The sequence below is a fragment of the Myxocyprinus asiaticus genome, chromosome 33 (assembly GCF_019703515.2).
Source record: "Myxocyprinus asiaticus isolate MX2 ecotype Aquarium Trade chromosome 33, UBuf_Myxa_2, whole genome shotgun sequence".
Classification (NCBI taxonomy): Eukaryota; Metazoa; Chordata; class Actinopteri; order Cypriniformes; family Catostomidae; genus Myxocyprinus; species Myxocyprinus asiaticus.
This window is the reverse complement of record NC_059376.1, coordinates 34,685,134-34,706,575: the sequence shown is the minus strand read 5'-3', so window position 1 is coordinate 34,706,575 and position 21,442 is coordinate 34,685,134. Positions and strand designations below refer to the sequence as shown.

Sequence of the window (21,442 nt, the reverse complement as noted above, 5' to 3'; positions counted from 1 at the left end):
ATTCACTTTCATTGTAAATGTGTTACTATAACTGTTTTTTTAATAAATGAGGGACGATTCAAAATTATTTTTTTGTGGTTATTAAAATTATGCGACAAACGCTGTTGATTGAGTTTATCTTGTTTTGAACCTGGAATATTCCTTTAACCTCGTGTGACCCCGCGACCACATGCATGGACTTGTATTTTGGCTTCGCTATACGCAACGCATAATTTTAATTAATTTAAAACAACTAAATACTGTTCACAACACTCTAGACTGTCATTTAAGGGTTAAACTTCTGATTTCTGTGAAGTGCTTCTACGGGTGCAGAGCCAACAAAAGTGCCTCTGGTTAGAAACCACAAAGAAAGTTTTTTAATTGAAAGAATACGTCTCTAGTTTTGTTTGATATGCCACTTTAAAAAAATGTATAAATTTTTTGCGCGTCAGTGCGCTGATAAACATGATGTCCACATACGTGGATTGAAAAACGTTGAGATATTTCGAATAACTTTCAACATTAACAAATCGGTGGGTCATTTTGCATCATTTTAATATAAATTTTGTTATATTTTATTTTGTTATCACTGTACAATACGGTTCTATTCTTTAACATTAGTAAATGCATTTCTATATTTACTGTGCATTTTCACATTGGGAATCAATGGGTTCATCCAAAAGATGAAAAATTTCGCTTTCAGAGACTTTATATGGAGTTAGGATGAAAATAAGGTGCATTTTGAACTGTTCTGGGACCAGTGCAGACAGACAGCACACTGGAGGTTAATTCATTCACTGAATAGGGAGCAAGGGAGCAAGGGGACATCCTATAGCTTTCTATGCAGCTAAGTGCATTCACTCCTAAAATCTGACCAAAAGTTCAGTTTCAGGCTGCATATGATGTTTGGACCACTTAAAATGTTTGGCAGACATGGAACAATGGTCATCAGTACATAGATTCAGAATGTATACATTTTATTTTAACATGGTTTGCAGTGATTGGATGATGCTGGCTATTACTTTGAATAAGAGTTATTTATTCAGCTTTATAGAAAATCAACTGTCTCAAAAACATGAATAATCAGCACTCCTGGAAACATAAACAATTTGACATTCTATAGCTTGGTATTATTACAAATTTCACAACTTAGTCCCACTGTCCACATATGTGGACAACAATTTGTAGGAAAACTATTTGCTCTAGAATTTTTTTTTTTTTTTGCTTGTTTATTAGGTACTACTTTGTTACATATCAAAAATGGAAATAGAAAATGCACACAGCAGTCATGCTCGGGTCTCAGGAGGTTAATGATGTTTCATTGATTTTGAAGATGCAAAACGATGTGAACTTTTCAGCCAAAACTCATTATTTAGGCATATTTCATTTCTGAACATCCAATCGTTCAACTATTTTCAAGTCAATATGAAATCAGAATTGAGCCTGTTTGTTCTTGGTCTTATTGTGCACGATTCCTAAGTGCACATTATTCAAAAGTTTGTCTTTGCAATCTTTTATCAAAATGTAACAGATTTCTCCACATCTGAAACAATTTTTTTCTTTTCGGCTGAAAACACCAAGGCCACTTTAGTTTCAACCAACAGGTGCCAGTCCTCTGCAATTGACTGCAAACTCTGGTATGGAACGGTCACTTTTCAAGAGCCAATCATTTACCGATGGATAAAATCAACATCTTTTTTTCCTTGTTGAACATGCTGAAATACATCACAATACAGAAGTAAAATGGTTTGCGAACACTGGTTCATGCTGACTTTAAAATTTTGATGGTGTACTGTAGTGTTTAAAGATCTAGGCTAGTAACCGGAAGTTTGTAGGTTCGAGTCCCACAAGAGACGATCCATTAACCATCACCATTGTGCACCAATGCCCTTAACCCCTTGGGAATTGTCGCTGTAATAAGTGTGCTGTGCTTTAGTGTGCTTAAGATAACAGCTTCAGCTAAAAATGGCTACTTATTTACTTATTAAAAATTTCACTCAGAAGGAAACATTGAGACATGGACAGTATTTACAAAATGACTATATTGTGTTCGAGTGGGGGCAGTGTGCAGTACCTGAGCCACCTGTCCCTTTAGCCTCCACAGTGAGCACATGGAAGAGGGTCCACATGGCACAAGGGTATCCACGGTATCTGGCTTGAGATCCCTGGCAGCCCACCCACCGTACACCCTCAGGCAACACTGCATCGCTTGTCTAAAAACACACGCACAAACATAGTCTCAGTGGGCTTGAGTTCAGATGACAAGAATCAATGTAAATCAATTTCAGTTCTCTTTTCAGTCACTTTATCACTCAAATGAAGTGATGTGGGTGCTGTGCTTGAAGCAGGTATGACTGTTAAAGGGAATAAAAATCTCCTTAGGGATCATTTTCAGTCATATTACACTTCATTCATTAGTAAAAACCCATTTCAAATAGCATTAAATTATTTGTCCTTGTTTGGTATGAGTCCAGTTCTACAATTAGTCAGTTTCCTGTATCTGACTTACAGACCCAATCTCAGTGTCCATACTGACAGAGTCACTCAGCAGTTGATTGGTGGGTGTGTCTATAAGATGCAATGATCTTGATGACACAAGCTCATTTCCTTATAGGATTCCATCCTACTTCCTCATTGATTCATTGATTGAGTGGCTAAAAGCTAATGATGTCACTAACTACTCCAGAGTGTGTTTGTGTGTGTAGGCATGTGAGCCCCTGCATAATGACAATCTCATATAGTCTTATTAAGTAAACACAGCCCTTTGCTGTACATTTACATGAAACATGGAAATTTGTTCTTATGCATGTTTTATAAAGCAACACTTGAGGTTAAATGGCAAAGTGTGGCATGCTGCCAGTATAAAACAAGCAGTGCCTGTTCCAGACAAACAATAGATATTTTAATACATTTAAATGACAGTATCCCAGTAGTCTGACCCCCTGACCCAAGTCTAAATGGAGAAATGTTTTTGTCAAAGAAGTATCGACATATTTATATGTAGGTACCCTTTTAAATAAATACGACTAGTTCTTGGTTGTATGAAATGTCTGGGTGATATAATATCTCCTATCTGTTTGAGAAGAGAAAGGAAAACAAAATCTCTGAATACTGATATGCATCTGCTCAGGTATGACCAGATACAGTATTCACTAACCTGCACGGTGTTGTCCAGCATATTTCTAAAATCGCTGTATTTGATCTCTGTTCCCTCCTGTTCTCGTAACCAGATGTCCATAGTCTTTAATGTGCTCTTTACAGATGGACGACCTGGGAAATGCTACAAAAACAAAACAAGCACATATTCAAACACTTTTTTTTATAATTTTTTTAATTTTTGGGCTCTGACCAGAATTGATTAACCTCTCGATGGTCAATATTATAATGTAAATAAAAAAAAATTTAATATTCATTAAACATTATCTTTACAAATAATACTGTAAATTAGGTTTTTAATTTGTCATATGTAATAATAATATATATATATAAACATACTGTATATCAACTATATTTAATATACACTGGTGGCCAAAAGTTTGGAATAATGTACAGATTTAGTTCTTATGGAAAGAAATTGGTACTTTTATTCACCAAAGTGGCATTCAACTGATCACAATGTATAGTCAGGACATTAATAACGTGAAAAATCACTATTACAAATTGAAAAAAAAAATTCACTTTAATGAGTTCTCATCAAAAAATCCTCCAAGTGCAGCAATGACAGCTTTGCAGATCCTCGGCATTCCAGCTGTCAGTTTGTCCAGATACTCAGGTAACATTTCAGCCCACACTTCCTGTAGCACTTGCCATAGTCTTGTTGGGCACTTCTCATGCACCTGACAGTCTAGCTGATCCCACAAAAGCTCAATGGGGTTAAGATCCAAAACACACTTTTCCAATTATCTGTTGTCCAATGTCTGTGTTTCTTTGCCCACTCTAACCTTTTCTTTTTGTTTTTCTGTTTCAAAAGTGGCTTTTCTTTGCAATTCTTCCCATAAGGCCTGCACCCCTGAGTCTTCTCTTTACTGTTGTACATGAAACTGGTGTTGAGCGGGTAGAATTCAATGAAGCTGCCAGCTGAGGACATGTGAGGCATCTATTTCTCAAACTAGAGACTCTGATGTACTTATCCTCTTGTTTAGTTGTACATCTGGCCTTCCACGTCTCTTTCTGTCCTTGTTAGAGCCAGTTGTCCTTTGTCTTTGAAGACTGTAGTGTACACCTTTTTATGAAATCTTCAGTTTTTTGGCAATTTAAAGCATTGTATAGCCTTCATTCCTCAAAACAATGATTGACTGATGAGTTTCTAGAGAAAGCTGTTTCTTTTTTGCCATTTTTGACCTAATATTGAACTTAAGACAATCCAGTATATTGCATACTGTGGCAACTCAAAAACAAACACAAAGACAATGTTAAGCTTCATTTAATGAACCAAATAGCTTTCAACTGTGTTTGATATGATGGCAAGTGATTTTCTAGTACCAAATTAGCAATTTAGCATGATTACTCAAGGATAAGGTGTTGGAGTGATGGCTGCTGGAAATGAGGCCTGTCTAGATTTGATCAAAAATGACTTTTTTCAAATAGTGATGGTGCTGTTTTTTTACATCAGTAATGTCCTGACTATACTTTGTGATCAGTTGAATGCCACTTTGGTGAATTAAAGTACCAATTTCCTTCTGAAACAGCAAAATCTGTACATTATTCCAAACTTTTGTCTGCCAGTGTGTGTGTGTGTGTGTGTGTGTGTATGTATATGTGTGTATATATATATATATATATATATATATATATATATATATCAGAATCAGAATGAGCTTTATTGCCAAGTATGCTTACACATACAAGGAATTTGTCTTGGTGACACAGGTGCTTCCAGTGTACAACAATACAAAAACAATACAAAAACAATACAAAAACAGCAGCAAGACATAGATAATAATAAAAAATAAAACATAAAAACTAATTATACACATACGTACAGACACACAGATACATACATACATACACATATGTATATATATTCATTTGGAAAACTAGATGCCACACAGTGCGAAACATTACTAATTTGTTTATAAATCATTTTCATTCCATTCTAACTGATGCTTCCAAGACTATCACAAATCATTCTCACAATTTAGATAAAATCTCATCTGTGTTGGCCAGCTAGGTAACATTACCTACGCAACATATTTAATTAAGCAAAAGGCACAACAATACTATTTAATACATCACAGAAAACCAAATATTTTAGTTTGCAAGGCAATAAAACACATATATTATCTACAAATGTAAAATGTAGTTGCAACACAGCACTCAGCCAACAAGGTAAGTGACAGTTCCATCAACTGGCCCAAAACTCACACTGGCCCAAGGCCATACTTACTGTTAAGCCCTGTAATAATAATCATAATGTTCATCATAATCATCATTGTCCTCTCAGAACTACTGGAACAGAACTAGTAAAACAAGGAATCAAACAACTTTTAAAACACAGCAAAATGTCATTGAACATCTTGATCTTTCTCTTCTTCATACAGTCTTCACCTAAGGTCCTCCACTGTACCTTTGTTACTGTCAACAAACAGGAAGTAGTAAAAGAGAATACATAGGACAGCAGTAGCAGTGGCCATTTATCACTCTGGTGGCAGAGAGCTATCAACCAGAGAGAGACATTACAGATACACTCAGCTGAGTTTGGAGTGTAAAGTCACTTCTGACCAGAGTACATTACCTGTAGAAAACGTTTACGGTTTCAGAGAGAGCTGAACTATACTGGCCCAATGTCTCCACTCAATTTTGGGTTAACTGTAGGTTTAGGAATTGTGCGTGCATGTAAATTTGCTTAAATAATGTGCCAGCCAGAGGTTGCAAAGATTTTCTCTTCATCTATATAACATCTTCGAGCTTTTCCTTGTCAGTGTTAACTTTGACTCACTTGCTGGGTTTTTTGTAATGCACAGTTTTTCCGTTTTTGTTTTTTTATATTTCTCTATTTATTTTTAATGTTTTTTTTCTCTATTCTCTGTAATGGTGCTTTGGAAAAATATGTACTGTAAAACAAATTGTGATGCTGGAAAGAAAAAGGAGTTATTTTGCTTTTGTAATGGTTTTGGGAGTGACTGTTTTCCATTATATTCGACATAGCATACTGCACTCTGTATTATTGCTGCAGCTAGATTATAACGTGATGACTCGCGACTTATTGAATCATAATATATGTGTCACTGTGTGTTTCTTATCGTGAAGAAAATTGGCAATACGCAGCTTTATTAATATGAGAGAGTTTGTTTTTTGTGAGTTAAAGGTGGATTGAAGTGAACAGAAAGGTGAGAGAGAGTAGTCTTCGCCCCATACACTGCAACAAAATACATTTTTGATTTGTTTAAATTAGTTTATGGCTTATTTTCCAGTATAAATATCTACATTGTATTTTAAAAGATAATTTTGTAAAAATCCAAATAACTTTACAGATCTTTATTGTAAAAGGTTTAAACAATGTTTTCCATGCTTGTTCAATGAACCATAATTAATGAACATGCACCTGTGGAACGGTCGTTAAGACACTAACAGCTTACAGATGGTAGGCAATTAAGGTCACAGTTATAAAAACTTAGGACACTAAAGAGACCTTTCTACTGACTCTGAAAAACACCAAAAGAAAGATGCCACGGTCCCTGCTCATCTGCGTGAATGTGCCTTAGGCATGCTGCATGGAGGTATGAGGACTGCAGATGTAGCCAGGGCAAAAAATTGCAATGTCCGTACTGTGAGACGCCTAAGACAGCGCTACAGGGAGACAGGAAGGACAGCTGATCGTCCTCGCAGTGGCAGACCACGTGTAACAACCCCTGCACAGGATCGGTACATCCGAATATCACACTTATGGGACAGGTACAGGATAGCAACAACAACTGCCCGAGTTACACCAGGAACGCACAATCCCTCCATCAGTGCTCAGACTGTCCGCAATAGGCTGAGAGTGGCTGGACTGAGGGCATGTAGGTCTGTTGTAAGGCAGGTCCTTACCAGACATCACCGGCAACAACGTCGCCTATGGGCACAAACCCACCTTCGCTGGACCAGACAGGACTGGCAAAAAGTGCTCTTCACTGATGAGTCACAGTTTTGTCTCACCAGGGGTGATGATCGGACTCATGGTTATCGTCGAAGGAATGAGCGTTACACCGAGACCTGTACTCTGGAGCGGGATCGATTTGGAGGTGGAGGGTCCGGCATGGTCTGGGGCAATGTGTCACAGCATCATCGGACTGAGCTTGTTGTCATTGCAGGCAATCTCAATGCTGTGCGTTACAGGGAAGACATCCTCCTCCCTCATGTTGTACCCTTCCTGCAGGCTCATCCTGACCTGATCCTCCAGCATGACAATGCCACCAGCCATACTGCCCGTTCTGTGCACGTTCTGTGCACTGACAGGTATGTCAGTGTTCTGCTATGGCCAGCGAAGAGCCTGGATCTCAATCCCATTGAGCACGTCTGGGACCTGTTGGATCGGAGGGTGAGGGCTAGGGCCATTCTCCCCAGAAATGTCCGGGAACTTGTAAGTGCCTTGGTGGAAGAGTGGGGTGACATCTCACAGCAAGAACTGGCAAATCTGGTGCAGTCCATGAGGAGGAGATGCACTGCAGTACTTCATGCAACTGGTAGCCACACCAGATACTGACTGTTACTTTTGATTTTCTTTACGTAATTAAATGTAATAAAAAGTATTTTTTTCCCCTTTAATTCAGTTAATGTCATTTAGAGGTATTTTTAAAAGATGATTTTGTCCCCTTTCTTGTTAGTAAACACATTTTATACAACCTTTTAAGTCGGGGCACAAGCTGAATAATCGGTTAAGAACTAATGATTAATCGTTGCACTAACTGCCGAATAGCGAATAATCGTTCTAATAATCGTCGGCTTAATCGATTATCAAAATAATCGTTAATTGCAGCCCTAGAAGCACTGGTCTAAAGGTTTGACATAATTTTCTGGAATTTTTTAAAGGCACAGTTAACTTAGTGAATGTAAACTTCTGACCCACTGGAATTGTGATATAGTTAATTAAAAGTGAAACAATCTGTCTGTAAACAATTGCTGGAAAAATTACTCATGTCATGCACAAAGTAGATGTCCTAAACGACTTGCCAAAACTATAGATTGCTAATATAAAATCTGTGGAGTGGTTCAAGAATGAGTTTTAATGACTTCAACCTAAGTGTATGTAAACTTCTGACTTCAACTGTATATTATATATATATATATATATATATATATATATATATATATATATATATATATATTCCAACACTAATACCTTTAATAAGAAACAAATAAGTAATAAGTTAACTGATCACTAGTTCTGTACATTCAAAAATTAGTGACGATTATAAAATGTAATTAAATGTATTTATGTTATAAAAAATATACATTAAAATGTGAAATTAATTTAAAGTGTTACTTAAATTTTTTTGGTATTAAAAAGCAACACTTTTACTATCAAATTATGCACTTTTGTTTTTACACCAATGCAGAATTAATAGTGTTATAGGGTGAGTGAGTGTGTGTGTTTGAGCGTGCGTGTGTGTGTGTATGCATGCTTTGGGAACTCAGTGAAGTAATGACCAGCACGAGCGGTGTGCCATGAGGCAATGGACAGATTCAATAGCCCTGGACGGACGCCAGTGCTGACCTTACAATTCTGTATCTGAGCTGGGCCCATAAAGCCAACACTAACACTTACTCTTTCCCCCATGAACACAGCCACATAAGAGCAGGCCAGGGCCTGTGTGTGTGTTTGGATGGAGGCCCCAGAAGGATCCCAGAGGTGCACCTTCCCTTGATTTGTACTCCTGCGTCTTTTCAATTTTCCAGTGGCCATCTGTTCGGCGTGGTGCAGCCTTCTATTCATCACGCTCTAACAGGATCTCTATTAAAACGCAGCTCACTTAAAAAGGCCTAGCGGAGATTTACTTAACCCCAACGCCCCACTCCATTCTGATTTGTTTCCTTAATCTGGGAGATTCGGCAGTAGAGAATGCAGCCAAGGCAAAAAGCTAATCAGAGCTGTACAGGTGGGAAAAGGAGAAAGTCTTTCCCTGTATGTGTGTGTGTCACTGAATAGATCTCTGTACTAGTCTGGCCTCTAACAAGTGTGAAAAGCTCATTAACAGACCTGAGTGTTGAAGAGGGTAATCTGGGATAGCTCAGACAAAAGGCATTGTTCAAAACTAGGTGAAAACTCTATTCATGATTGCTGCAATCAAAACAACAATAGTTGTTAAAAGAATAACTCTTGAGGGTGCTGGCATCTAGTAAATGAGGGGCAGAGAAATTACTATTGAAAAGTTGTTATGCTGCAAGTTCTTTTTAAGAGTTGCAAAGAAAAGCAAAAGTTTACAGATTAAAATCCTAATGGACTCAAATCTTGACCTGATTATAGCCCATGAAATCAAAATTAGAGCTTTGTGGACTTCAGCATATTAAGCAGATGAAAACAAAGCTCACAGATATGGACTAGTGTACTCCTTAAAATTCACAAAAACAACTTAAAGCAGAAATACATGTTTCCAATTTACAGTCTCTTCTAGGAAAATTGAATAAAGCTGGTTCTTTTTAATCTACGAGAAACATATAAAGTGCAACCAGTGTACCTGATTCTTGAACTACTGATTTTTATGAATTGGTTCTTTTAAATCAACAGTGCAAATCAAAAAGCGCTTTCTCCTGAATGAGACTCTTATCAGATGTTTTTTGTTTTTCTTTTTTTTTTTGTGAATCAAAAACATACTAAACCACAAATAATTATTTTCCACATGTCCATCTTGAAATGAACTAGAATTGTCACTGTATGTATACTTAAAGCCCATGAGACTTAAACCAGAATAGCTTTTGAACGGTTGTTGATATGATAATGTGCAGTTAAAGACAATATTATGGGTTTTGTTGTAATTATTTGTATTTTATAAAAATGAATTTATAAAATATCTTAATTAAAAATTCTGAGTAAACATCAACAGTAAGAATCTATTATAAACTATTAAATATCTATTAATTTGGTAATAATAATGTAAAAAAAATTGCATTTCTTATTTCAAAATATTTTTTCCTCAAAAGAACTACAAGAACAGTTAATGGAACCTTAAAAGGAATATTCTGGGTTCAATAGAAGTTAATAGAAGCTCAATAGGCAGCATTTGTGGCATAATGTTACTAAAAAAAATAATAAAAAATAAATAAATACATAAATAACCTGTCCCTCCTTTTCTTAAAAAAATAATAATATTTTAGTGTGATAAAATCACTTACTAAACTTTTCTGTGTAAAGTTATAGTCAATTTTTCAACTTCATTGCCATGACAATGTAATGACATAAAACCTGTAGGGTACAATGGGGCTAAAGGCTCCGCAGGGTAAAAGGCCCCATTGATTTTATTTTTTCCCAAAAAACCAAATAGCAACAAAATTTTGACCTTGATACATTTTGTGATCAGAAAAAAAACTACATTTCCTTAAGGGGTGCATTTAGCCCTGTTGTACCCCAACCCTGCAAAAATGATGAATTAAAAACTTTACAGCTCAAATAATACATGAGTTATAACAGAAGAATTAATGTAGGTGCTTTCATAAAATTATTAGCTTCACATGTCTGCCTTTAAACCCTCTAAAAATTGGCCTAATTTACTTCCATTGTAAGTGCCTCCCTGTAACCTCAATTTTTGCTTTTTTAAAGAGGAGGGATGAGTCAAAATGCATTTTAGTGGCCATCAAAATGATGCCACAAATGCTGATGATTGAGCTTAACTTTAATACTGAATCCGTAAAATTCCTTTAAGAAACCAAAATTGTTAGGAGGAACTGGAACCAGAATCATTAAATTCTTTACGATTCCCATCCCTATTTATATGTAGCTTACTAAACGTTAGGTGGACACACAAAGTCAGTATTTAACTGTACAGTGTAACCTGTAACCCTGTGCACATGACAATAAATAACTTGACTTGAATAAGATGGTATTACCATTATGGTAGTGTCTAAATAAACATATTAATACCCTGGCACTTTTTTGTAAGTGGTTTTTCCATCTCTATGAGATTTTTTCCTATGCACCCTGTGTATTGAAATATTGTTCCCTTAAGACTCAAAGAAAGAATATGTTAACATTTGTCAGGAGAAGACAGTATTTTCTTCTAAGTGCCAAGATATTCTAACTACGTTGCAAGAGTTCCACCAACAGTACTGTACATCATTGTCAATCATGACATACATTATAAGAGTATATATAGCCTCTGCATATTCAGTCCACCTAAGCAGTCATATAGATCACTAACCACAACAAACAGCCCTCTACAATCACTATCCTTACTGCTTCAGCCCCCCCGCTCTCCGTTCTTCCTCCCCTCTGGACCATGACAATCCACTTCACCCTAGCAATATGTCATCTCCAATCCGATTAGTATCAGCATTCGAGAAACTGCAGTCTCTCTCTCTCTCTCTGTGGAGGCAGAGATTCAAAAGGGAAGCATCTGTTAGCCTAGCCTTGAAGAAGTCCCCCCCCATCTGTTATCTGATAACATGGGCTGATAACGCTGGCAGGTACTAGTTGTCCATCAGCCTCCTGCAAATTTCTAAAACTACTTGGTTTAGCAGGGGCATCCAAAGTTTGTTATGGAAAAAATGGAAAGAAGGAAATGCAGGGAACAGGGGACTCGGTGGTGTCCTTACATTCCGTTATGCCTCTCTGCCATGAATAGTTGTTCATTTCAGTTAGTGGTTCTTAAGTGGTTTTGTTTTAGGACCCATAGTTTAAACTGGACATCAAGTGGTGACCCAACACAGTATGAAAACTGTTAAAATCAAACATTCAAAGTATTAGTATTACAACAAACTGCAACAACAGCAAATTTAAGACATACAGGCTGAATAGAAAATTTACAATTTGGGTTTCTAAACGTCCCTTGAATTTTGATGGTTTCATAATGCATGTCACAACCATGTTTATCCTTGTTGCAAGCGAACCCATTTTTAGGTCTAATGTTGTCTGGGTGGATTTTTCATTAATCTAGTGTAGTTTTTTTCATGGTTTTCGTGGATGAATGCATGTAACGCAAACTTTCCACGTCAACAAATAATTTGGGAAGCGGTTTCTCCTTCTTTTAAAAGTTGATGAGACTATTTGTTTTGCTATCCTAACTACATACAATTATACAGTTATTTGCAATTTACTATTTACATTTCAAATAGTTTTCCCTGCTCTTTGCAACCCTATTAGAACAGACCTGGCTGCGACCTATTTTTGTGGCACGATCCACCAGTAAAGAATTTAGGCCACCTTTTTCTATGATAAAGGACGGAGTCACGACTAGGTCTGGAACTCAAATTACCTCCTAATTCCTTGTTTTATTCTCTCCCTCCTGCACGACGGGACACCTCTTTCAAGAAAGCAGGATAAAGATGGGTAATCCTAAAACCCCTTTGTAAAGCTCTCATGCCTCCAAGATCCACTCTTTTAATCCTGAAATACTGTACATGTTCTGATTCATACAAATCCGGATTGTGCTTCAAGCCACGATGCGTTAAGCAACAGCGCGACCGAGGAAAACGCACGCACTTCAGTTTCTTCTAAACCTCCTCTTATTGAAAAAGGCAACAAACACTGGCATAAAAAAATGAACATAATTTGAAGTCGTTTTTAAAATTGCTGCAACTATTTAGTAATTGTTATCATTTAATTTCATAGCTGACATGGTTGCAAACAGCACAGTTTAAAAATGAATTTATTCATTTAATAAGATTTTCTCTCATCTCATCTTCTTGGATAAAGGACAAGAAAATAATAATTTTTAATCCTTGCGTAAGACCTCTTTTCATACAAATCTCTCAATGATGAGAGGCAACATGAAGGACATAAATAGAGTATAACAGACATGGAGTGCAGTAATATTGAAATATTGGCCTTTAAACATAATTTTCATGGCTGATTACTGATAAATGACAGATATTATAATTCTATACTATTTTGTCAAAAAAATAAATAAATAGAAGAACTCACTAAAAACTTACTAAAACATTACAATGGATTATTAGAAAGATGGATAATTACTCATTTTGAAATCTGCTATAGAGAAAAGCAAACTGTTTGAATGAGATGTGGGATACATTTTTTCAAAATATTAGTGAATATGATTAAATGAATGAATTAAATAATTAATTATTTTTATTTTTAGAGGCAACTTCTTTTGAACTCTCAACTGAAGGGGGCTCTAATGGCACAACACACTAATACGTTTTCTGATGAAAACGCATTGATTTTGCTACGTTTACACTTCTCATCCATTCTGAAATGGCGTTTTCCTCCACCAAAAATGGAGACTTTCGAAAACGCTCTGTAGTACCTTGTACTTTGGAAAAACATTATGTTAGTAAGCGGAAAATGTGGTTTCAGCCAAAAACATATTAGTGTGTATGTGTCCTCAGTTTAACTTATTTGGAAAGTCTGTCGGCAACAAAAAAAAAAATGTTTTTTGCATTTTTTTCCCACACAGTGAGCACAGTAAAAGCTCAGGGTGTAAATGTCACCTGGGGCAGGAGAAAGGAGGATGAGAGGACAGGTTTTGACATTCGTAGGATTATCCCATTACATCAGTCCGTCTGAGTTCTAAGCATCTTAATCTGAAGTACCAAACCTGTAATCAACCTAACTGTTTCTAGCACTCGAGCCACAGTAAAGATCTTTCCTTGGTAGTAAATGGAGGTAGGAAGGTATCAAGACATGTCTGAATGCAATTAATTCGTAGCATCCTATTTACTAAAATTGTAGGTTTTCGATTTTTGAAGGCATCATAGATGTATTCCATTCCAACCAAGAAAAAAGCACTGTAATAATTAAAAAGTTATTATTTTACTTTATTTTAGATCATTAGATGTGATCATATGGTGTCTTGGAAGCTGGTCTGAAAACAGTTTCCTTACTAGGTACCTTCATACAAAAACACTGCCCGTTCAAGTAATACCCAAAAATGAAAATCCAGTCATCATTTACTCAACCTCAATGTTGTTCCAAAACTGGAACACAGAAGGAGATGTAAGGCAGAATGACAGCGTCAGTCACAATTCACTTTTATTTAAGTAAATGACTGACTGGGCACCGAGGCAGCTGCCTTCAGTTTCAGACCCAGCCTAAATGTGTGTGTAAATGTGTGTGCATGCAAGCTTGTTCCTCCTTGCCACCATTAATCTCGCCACGCTTTGCTTTAGTAAACAGTTCCTCTTCACAGAGTGTCAATTAATGCAGCCAGCGTGTCTGTTTAACAAGGCAGCTCAAAAGAGCAGGCCAAAAACAGCAAGGACACTCTGAAGAGGCCATGCTAACACTGGAATACTAGAGGGAGCTGGGAATATTGACAAAGCTAACCACAGTTAATGGGAGGCCTGCCCAGGGCCCCCTCTGCTCCTCCAGGCATCTGCGTAAACCTTCCCCTGAGAGTCCTAAATAATCAGAGAGATTGGCAGTGCTATGGTGGACGGACGCAAAGCCCAGTGAAAGGTCATTGTCTAAGACCTCATCAAAGAGATCCATGGCACGCATTCTCTACTGATACAGTAGATAATACAGAATGAGAAAAAAGATAGAGTATTTGTGAAAGACATTTCGAGTGACCCTCGAGAAAAAAAGAAAAAAAAAAAGAAATGAGAGAACAAACAACTAAAGAAATATCCAGGTCAAATGTCACTTAAAAATCTAAAGAAAAAAAAAAAGAAAGAAAAAAAAAATTGGGAATTGTACATTTGGAAAATAATGTCATAATGGCAAAAATATGAATGGTACTAAAACAGGTTTCTTTTTATTTAAACAAAATATAATTGATTTTGGGGTGAAATATAACCTGCACATTTCTTTGTGAGACCTACCCATTCAAAATATACATTAAAAATTAACCAATGAATTAGGATGCAATGGAATAGTAAACCAATGAACATAAACAGCCAATCTTAACAGTTTAGAGCACTGAAAGTTTTACTTTAAGTAACTCTGCTTTTAAGATATTGCCAGTCAAATTCACTTTGATTTTCAAAATGTGGTAAAAACACTAATTTGAGTTGAACGAACTATTTGAAATTCTTCTTCAGTCCTTTAAAAGGCATTTAAATATCCAGGATTTAATTTTTAACTAAAATGCAAGACCATTCACTAAAATGCATATATAGGTCTATTTATTTATTTTTTCCCAGATGAAGTAATTTTTTCATCTGAGATTCCAGGAATTCCTCAATTAAGCTGTCTTTGACCATAAGCATGTTGTTTTCACATATAATTTGCTTCTTATACTTTTTAGAATGCAAAGGGGGTGTGTATTTATACCCTTGGTTTACATATGTGGGTCAAAATAGATTTTCCATCTGTTACCATACATATGTCATTATATACAGACAATATTCATTATCATGTTAAGAATAAATATCCAATTGTATCCTGCATGTATTAAAAATACAGGTAGAATCCAAGTTCCTGTAGCTCAAGCACTGTAGCAAAGGTCTAACAATGGCAAGATCATGATTTCATGGTTTGATTCCCAGAGATTACATGCCCGGACAAAATGTTCACCTTGAATGCATTGTCGAATGAGTCCCTTTGGTTAAAAGCATCTGCCAAATTCATTAAATGCAAATGTACAAATCCATTCTTGAGCGGAAAAGTTATGCGTTTTGGGATTAAGGAACTATTCTTGTTGGAGATTCACATCAAGAAAAATATACTGTGAAAAGGTTTCAGCAATAACCTTTCAAAATAGATGTATCATTTTTGTCATCAATTCTGACACATTTTCACCCTGAAATAACCCACATGGCTATATGTAGTACTTTTTAAAACCTGTTTAATCTCAGAAATCTCAGACATTCTCTGTGCTAAGGGTTGTCTTGGATTGACATAAAGAGTTCATTATATTCCCCTCTAGTGGTTTGCCATCTGAACTACACATGAGAAAAACAGCATAACTGATGGAGCTGCCATGAAATAAAAGAATATGGGTGGGTATTGAATGTGTGTGTGTGTTTGTGTGTGTGTGTGTGTGTGTGTGTGTCTCACCTTAGCCAGTACAGATATGTACTTTTTGAGTGCAGTTAGATCATCTCCACTAATGCTGGTGTGAGCAGCCAGTTCCACACGTAGAGAGTAGTGTATTGCTGACTCCAGATCAGACATATACACACGTGTTCTAGTAACACAAACAGAACACTTGGAATATCACTGCCATATATTGCACCATTAAAATCATGTGAAAATCATGAGAGGAAACCATGAAAGGGTCCATATGATTCAATAAACAGTTTATATTTACGTTAAAAGGTAAACATTTAAAAGGCTGAGGACAGGAGCAATGAGTGAGTTGGTCAGTTTTTTTTTTTTTTAATATCGAAAAGTGGGTCCTTGCAAATATAGAGGGCATGCAACTTTGTATATAAAGTCTGGCATCAACTCACAATCTTTATCTAAACGTAAAAAGGCAGCATTTATTGAGAAGGCAGCTGACATTGAGGCAAACGTTCCTATCTTTTCTCTGTTATTTTCATGATTTCTACAAGCTATAACATTGTAAATAAAAGCATTATTATAGAAGAAAAACATGGAAATGTATTATATGGGACCTAATATGTTGGTAAATAACAATTAATCAATTTTCAGAGGTACCTTTATATGCTTGCCCTTTTTAGAGTTAATATGTCATTGTTATAGCAAACATTGTTACATTTTATAGATACATAAAACTTTGACTATTATGTTGTAATGTACAGAGATGTTCAAAAGACCACTTGTGAAAATACTTTTTTCTTTTTAAAATTTAATGAAGTTATTAAATTATCAGAATAACAATTTGAGTAAAAAGCATAATAAACAATTACACAAATTTCTGAATATTTGTCCCCCTTTTGCGTTAATGACAGCATGCACTCAAGCTGACATGGACTTCACAATTTGTGCAAAACCAGATGATCCATGTTAACCCAGATGATTTGAGAATGTTCCAAAGAGCCTCTAGTGTGCTTCAATGGAAGTAAAGAAATCTGACCTTTTGTATAAAGGAGTTAACATGGTAAAAGTCACACATTTGCTTATTTAAGATTAGTGACCTAGAAATAGTACAGAATCTTACATATGTCTTATAACATCATAATTACATTAATGTCATGTAAAAAAAAAATTCAAAATCCCAAAACTTTGTCTATCTCCAGGTTTAAAATGCATTGATTTTCCAGATTTTCAATGTGGACTCAGACTTTTGAACCCCACTGTACTCTATATGTTTATGAGTAAAGTATCAGGTGTGAAAATTAACAGTTTTGAGGATTAAAGGCTCAAAGGTTAATAACACCAGTTTGTGAGCACTAACTTGTTAAACGGCCTCCACTCCTCTTGAGTAAAGTTCTTGATGAGATCAGTGATGGGAATCAGGGGCTTGCTCGTCCGCACTACCCCTGGCAGCCTCTGGAGAGCGTACGAGTAGAAGGTACGTGCTTCTTTGAGTCTGAGAGGGGATGAGAAAGCGAAATGAGGGTTGAACAAACTAAACATGACATCAACTATGTGACAACATGTCACAAAATAATTTGGATTAGCTGTCATGGCTACCAGACCTTTGAAAAGCTCAGAGTCCATGTTTATAGAGCTGCTGCTTGTTGAATCAGTTAAATTTGGAATCAGAGTTAAGGTAAGAGGTAGGGTTAAGGTTACAGTTTGGATAAGGGAAATATAGTAAGTTAGGGAAAACATTTTAAAAATACATTTGATTTGTAACTTGTAACAGACCAATACGTTGGCCAGGCCACTTAATTCACTGGGGGGGGGGGGAGAAAATGTGTTGGATTTACTTACAATTTACATGTAGCATTTTTGCATCACACTTTTTAAGTAAATTCAACTTATGGTCATTTTATGTCAGCAAAACTAAAAAAACTATTAGATATACACAAATGTATTAGTTCATTCAACTTCATTTACTTAAAAATGTATGTCACACGAATAAGATTTAGCAACTAGTAGCAAGTTGTTTCAAATTAAAATTTATATCACTGTTTCTACTTAATGTACTTGTCTCTAAAGAAAATAATAACTGTGGTCAGGCATTAAACTTGATTCCCCAAAGAAGTGAACATAAAGCTGCACTTCCGCTACGCACATTCACATGCACAGGGAAAAATGACATGGACTGAACAGTATCCAATTCGATCACTTATGGAACACTAATCACCCTAATGGCGACTTTACATCTATTTACAGTAAAACAACACCAGTAATACTAATGTAAATATGTTTTCATTTCATATCAGGAATTTTGTGTATATCTTTATTACGTTGTCTTAAATATATTGGCATCATATCAGCCATCAGCCACCCTACTATACAGATCTCAGCATTGGGCTATTGGCCATTGAAAAACCAATATTGGCTAATTTTAATTGTAACTACAACAATTATTAAGTTGAATGTGTTTTTGAAACAATAATTAGGAGGAAACCGTCACTTCAGTTGCATTAACACCTTAGATTCTTGACACTCTAATTTAAAATATTTTTTTTTATAATTTCAGGAATGAAGTAGCTTTACAAAAAATACTTTACTCCAAGAACATTAAATTTGTCTAGAAATGCAGTTTTATCATGTGTGGTCTGATAAGCTTGCTCACTCCCTGGTCTCCCTTATAATTCTTTCTTTTGGTCCCTTCTCCACTATTTTCAATGTTGCTTCCATTTTCACATTAACAGATGTTGGGTGTGGCGTGCTGATGAGATTCCATCTGATCATTACCCTCTCCACTAACCCTGGCAATCAAACAATAAATGGCACAGTGCATTCCTGAGTCTCCATCGCAAGAGGACGTACAGTCCCTCATCTACACAGGTTTCAATCACCCCTAACTGGGGAGCTGGTGGAAAATGAAAAGGGGGTGACGCTTGGGATCCCCTGGGTCTGGCGGCATGCTTCTGAGACCTCGGAGACTTGTTCACCCAGAGAGATTGTGGTGATAGTGTGTGTGTTTATGTGTTTGTTCATGCTACCCGAGATCAATCACGCATTGAGACCTGACGGCACGCCATCTGTTGCTTTGCAGAGCAGGGACTGATTGGCAGGTGAAACACAGAAAAGGAGCACTACTGTTTCGATTTAGAAGATTAAAACCCCCCCCCTCAACACACACACCCTCTGCACCATCAAGGAGGAACTGAAACAACATAAACCCACCATAAATCATTTCTCTTTTGCGTTTGTCATCTAAAGGGCCCCACACCTATGCCAAGTTATTTTTCTCAAATAAGCATAACAAAGCAGGAAAACCTCTTATTTATGCCCCTGGTTAGAAAGGATTATAAAAGTGCTGTGATTTTGAATAATTGCATACATTAATATTCTGTTGTTTCATTAACACGACCAGATGTTTTGGGGTTCTGCAGAAATGGCTAATGATCATGAAACTGAAGAGATGGATTCAAGCAAAAAGCTAAATGCTCAAAGGAATAGTTTGCCCAAAAATGAAACTTCTCTCAACATTATTCATCCTCATACCATCCCAGATGTGGATGACTTTCTTTCTTCTGTTGAACACATATGGAGGACTTTTAGAATTATTTCTAAGCTCTGTAGGTCCATCCAATGGAAGTCAACAGGGTCCAAAACTTTAAAGCGCCAAAAATTATATAAAGGCAGCATAAAGTAATCCATAAGACTTGTTGGAAACTCTCACAGAAGACCAGGAGACTTGGGTAAAGCTTCAGCAGGATTCTTTATTGTAGAATTTGGAGAATCCGTTGGTGCGGTCTCGCGCTGCAGTCATCAAGTCTAACTTAGGGAGGCATACATTGTATTTTATAGGCATTCAGGGGGCAGTACTTCCAAGTGGTTACAAAGCATTTCAGGTGAAACCAAAACATCCAATGGATGAAGACTCTGAATTCTTCTAGCCCTAATCCAATTAGCACAACTATTTCACTCAGATGACATTATCATAAGGAAGGATCCACACCTATGGCAATACATTTACATTTGACTCAGACATTGATTGAATCAAGAACAATGTCCACCGATTCACAGAACAGGCCTGGGGCACTAGAGCCATTACAGACTAAAGGTTATATTCCGAGTTAGCATGAGAAACAAGTTTTTATTCACATGCACGCTTGTTCAAGTGGACAAAGAGGATGCAGCAATGTGTAGATGATCTCACAGAATCATGATACCAAACATCTTGAAAACCCAATACAATGCACATCGTTTTAGTTTTTCATGTGATGTAATATGAAAGACAGTAGACCTCCTGATCTTATAGTGACATTTAAATTTGCAATCCCACAGACTCCAGTGATTACATTCATGTCTTTAGAAGCGATATGAAAGATGTGGATGAGAAACAGATCAACATTTAAGTCCTTTTTCCCTATACATTTTCCTCTCTGCCCAGTAGGTGGCGATATGCATGAAGAATGGGAATTGTCAAAAACAAAAAAGGAGAACTCAGGAGAAAAAGAGCACTTAGGAGGGCTGTTTGAAAGTAGAGATTTATAGTAAAAAAGGACTTAAATATTTATCTGTTTCTCACCAACACCTATCATTTCGCTTCTGAAAATAAGGATTTTACCAATGCTTTTTGAGGTTCAAAGTTTTAGACTCTGTTGACTTGCATTGTATGGACCTACAGAGCTGAGATGTTCTTCTAATAACCTTTGTTTTGTGTCATACACATCTGGGATAGCATGAGGGTGAGTAAATGAGATAATTTTCATTTTTGGGGTGAACTATTCCATTAATTAAGCTATAATAATAAAAAATAAAATGCTAGCGGCACCTAATGGAATAACAAAAATACTTTTTCGCCAGTTTTATCATCCGCAAGGTAAAAAATCTTAGGTTTGGTTACTTAGAAATGTAATGACAACTTTTCTCAACAAGCCACCTGATTTGAGGTATCATTCATGTCCGTAGCAAAAACTGTGTGAGAGGAGCTACATGCAGAAGTTTAATACCTTGGGTTAGGGTTTTTTTCTAAATCCCTTACCCTAAGTATGAACAATAATAATAATGATATTTATTTATTTGTGACATTTGTTTTCAAAAAGGTCTTTGGCCAAACAGGTAGTCTTGCCCCAAACTTATGCCACCGGTTGAGCAACAAGTTGACATTTAGGACTGCTCCAAACATACAGAGCATGAAAGCACCACAGTGCCTTAGTGTTTACAATCTTAAGGGACATCAACCTACGAACAGCTTACATACAGTTGTCCCTGCACATCTAACTGGGACAGGAGCATTTTAGCATCAAAATATTTATACAAATGAACTTTAAACCACTATACAGGGAAAATGTTCACAATAAATGGCCCCTTGTTGGACAAAAATCCCATTGCACAAGCAGATAACCACATTCTTCAGGCATTTATCTACAAATCAGGCTTAATTCATGAGTCAGT

At 36.4% G+C, this 21,442-nt stretch overlaps 1 protein-coding gene across 1 annotated transcript in view; it reads right to left on the bottom strand.

The window, feature by feature from the left end:
* Positions 1-21,442, bottom strand: part of LOC127424468 (sulfhydryl oxidase 1-like) — a 38,039-nt gene that overhangs the window by 7,208 nt on the left and 9,389 nt on the right. The window contains exons 7-10 of the mRNA XM_051669730.1: positions 17,373-17,507; positions 16,070-16,199; positions 3,137-3,259; positions 2,054-2,192 (exon numbers count right to left, since the gene is read on the bottom strand). Coding sequence (XP_051525690.1) covers positions 2,054-2,192; positions 3,137-3,259; positions 16,070-16,199; positions 17,373-17,507 — 527 coding nt within the window. The remainder of the gene's footprint in view (positions 1-2,053; positions 2,193-3,136; positions 3,260-16,069; positions 16,200-17,372; positions 17,508-21,442) is intronic.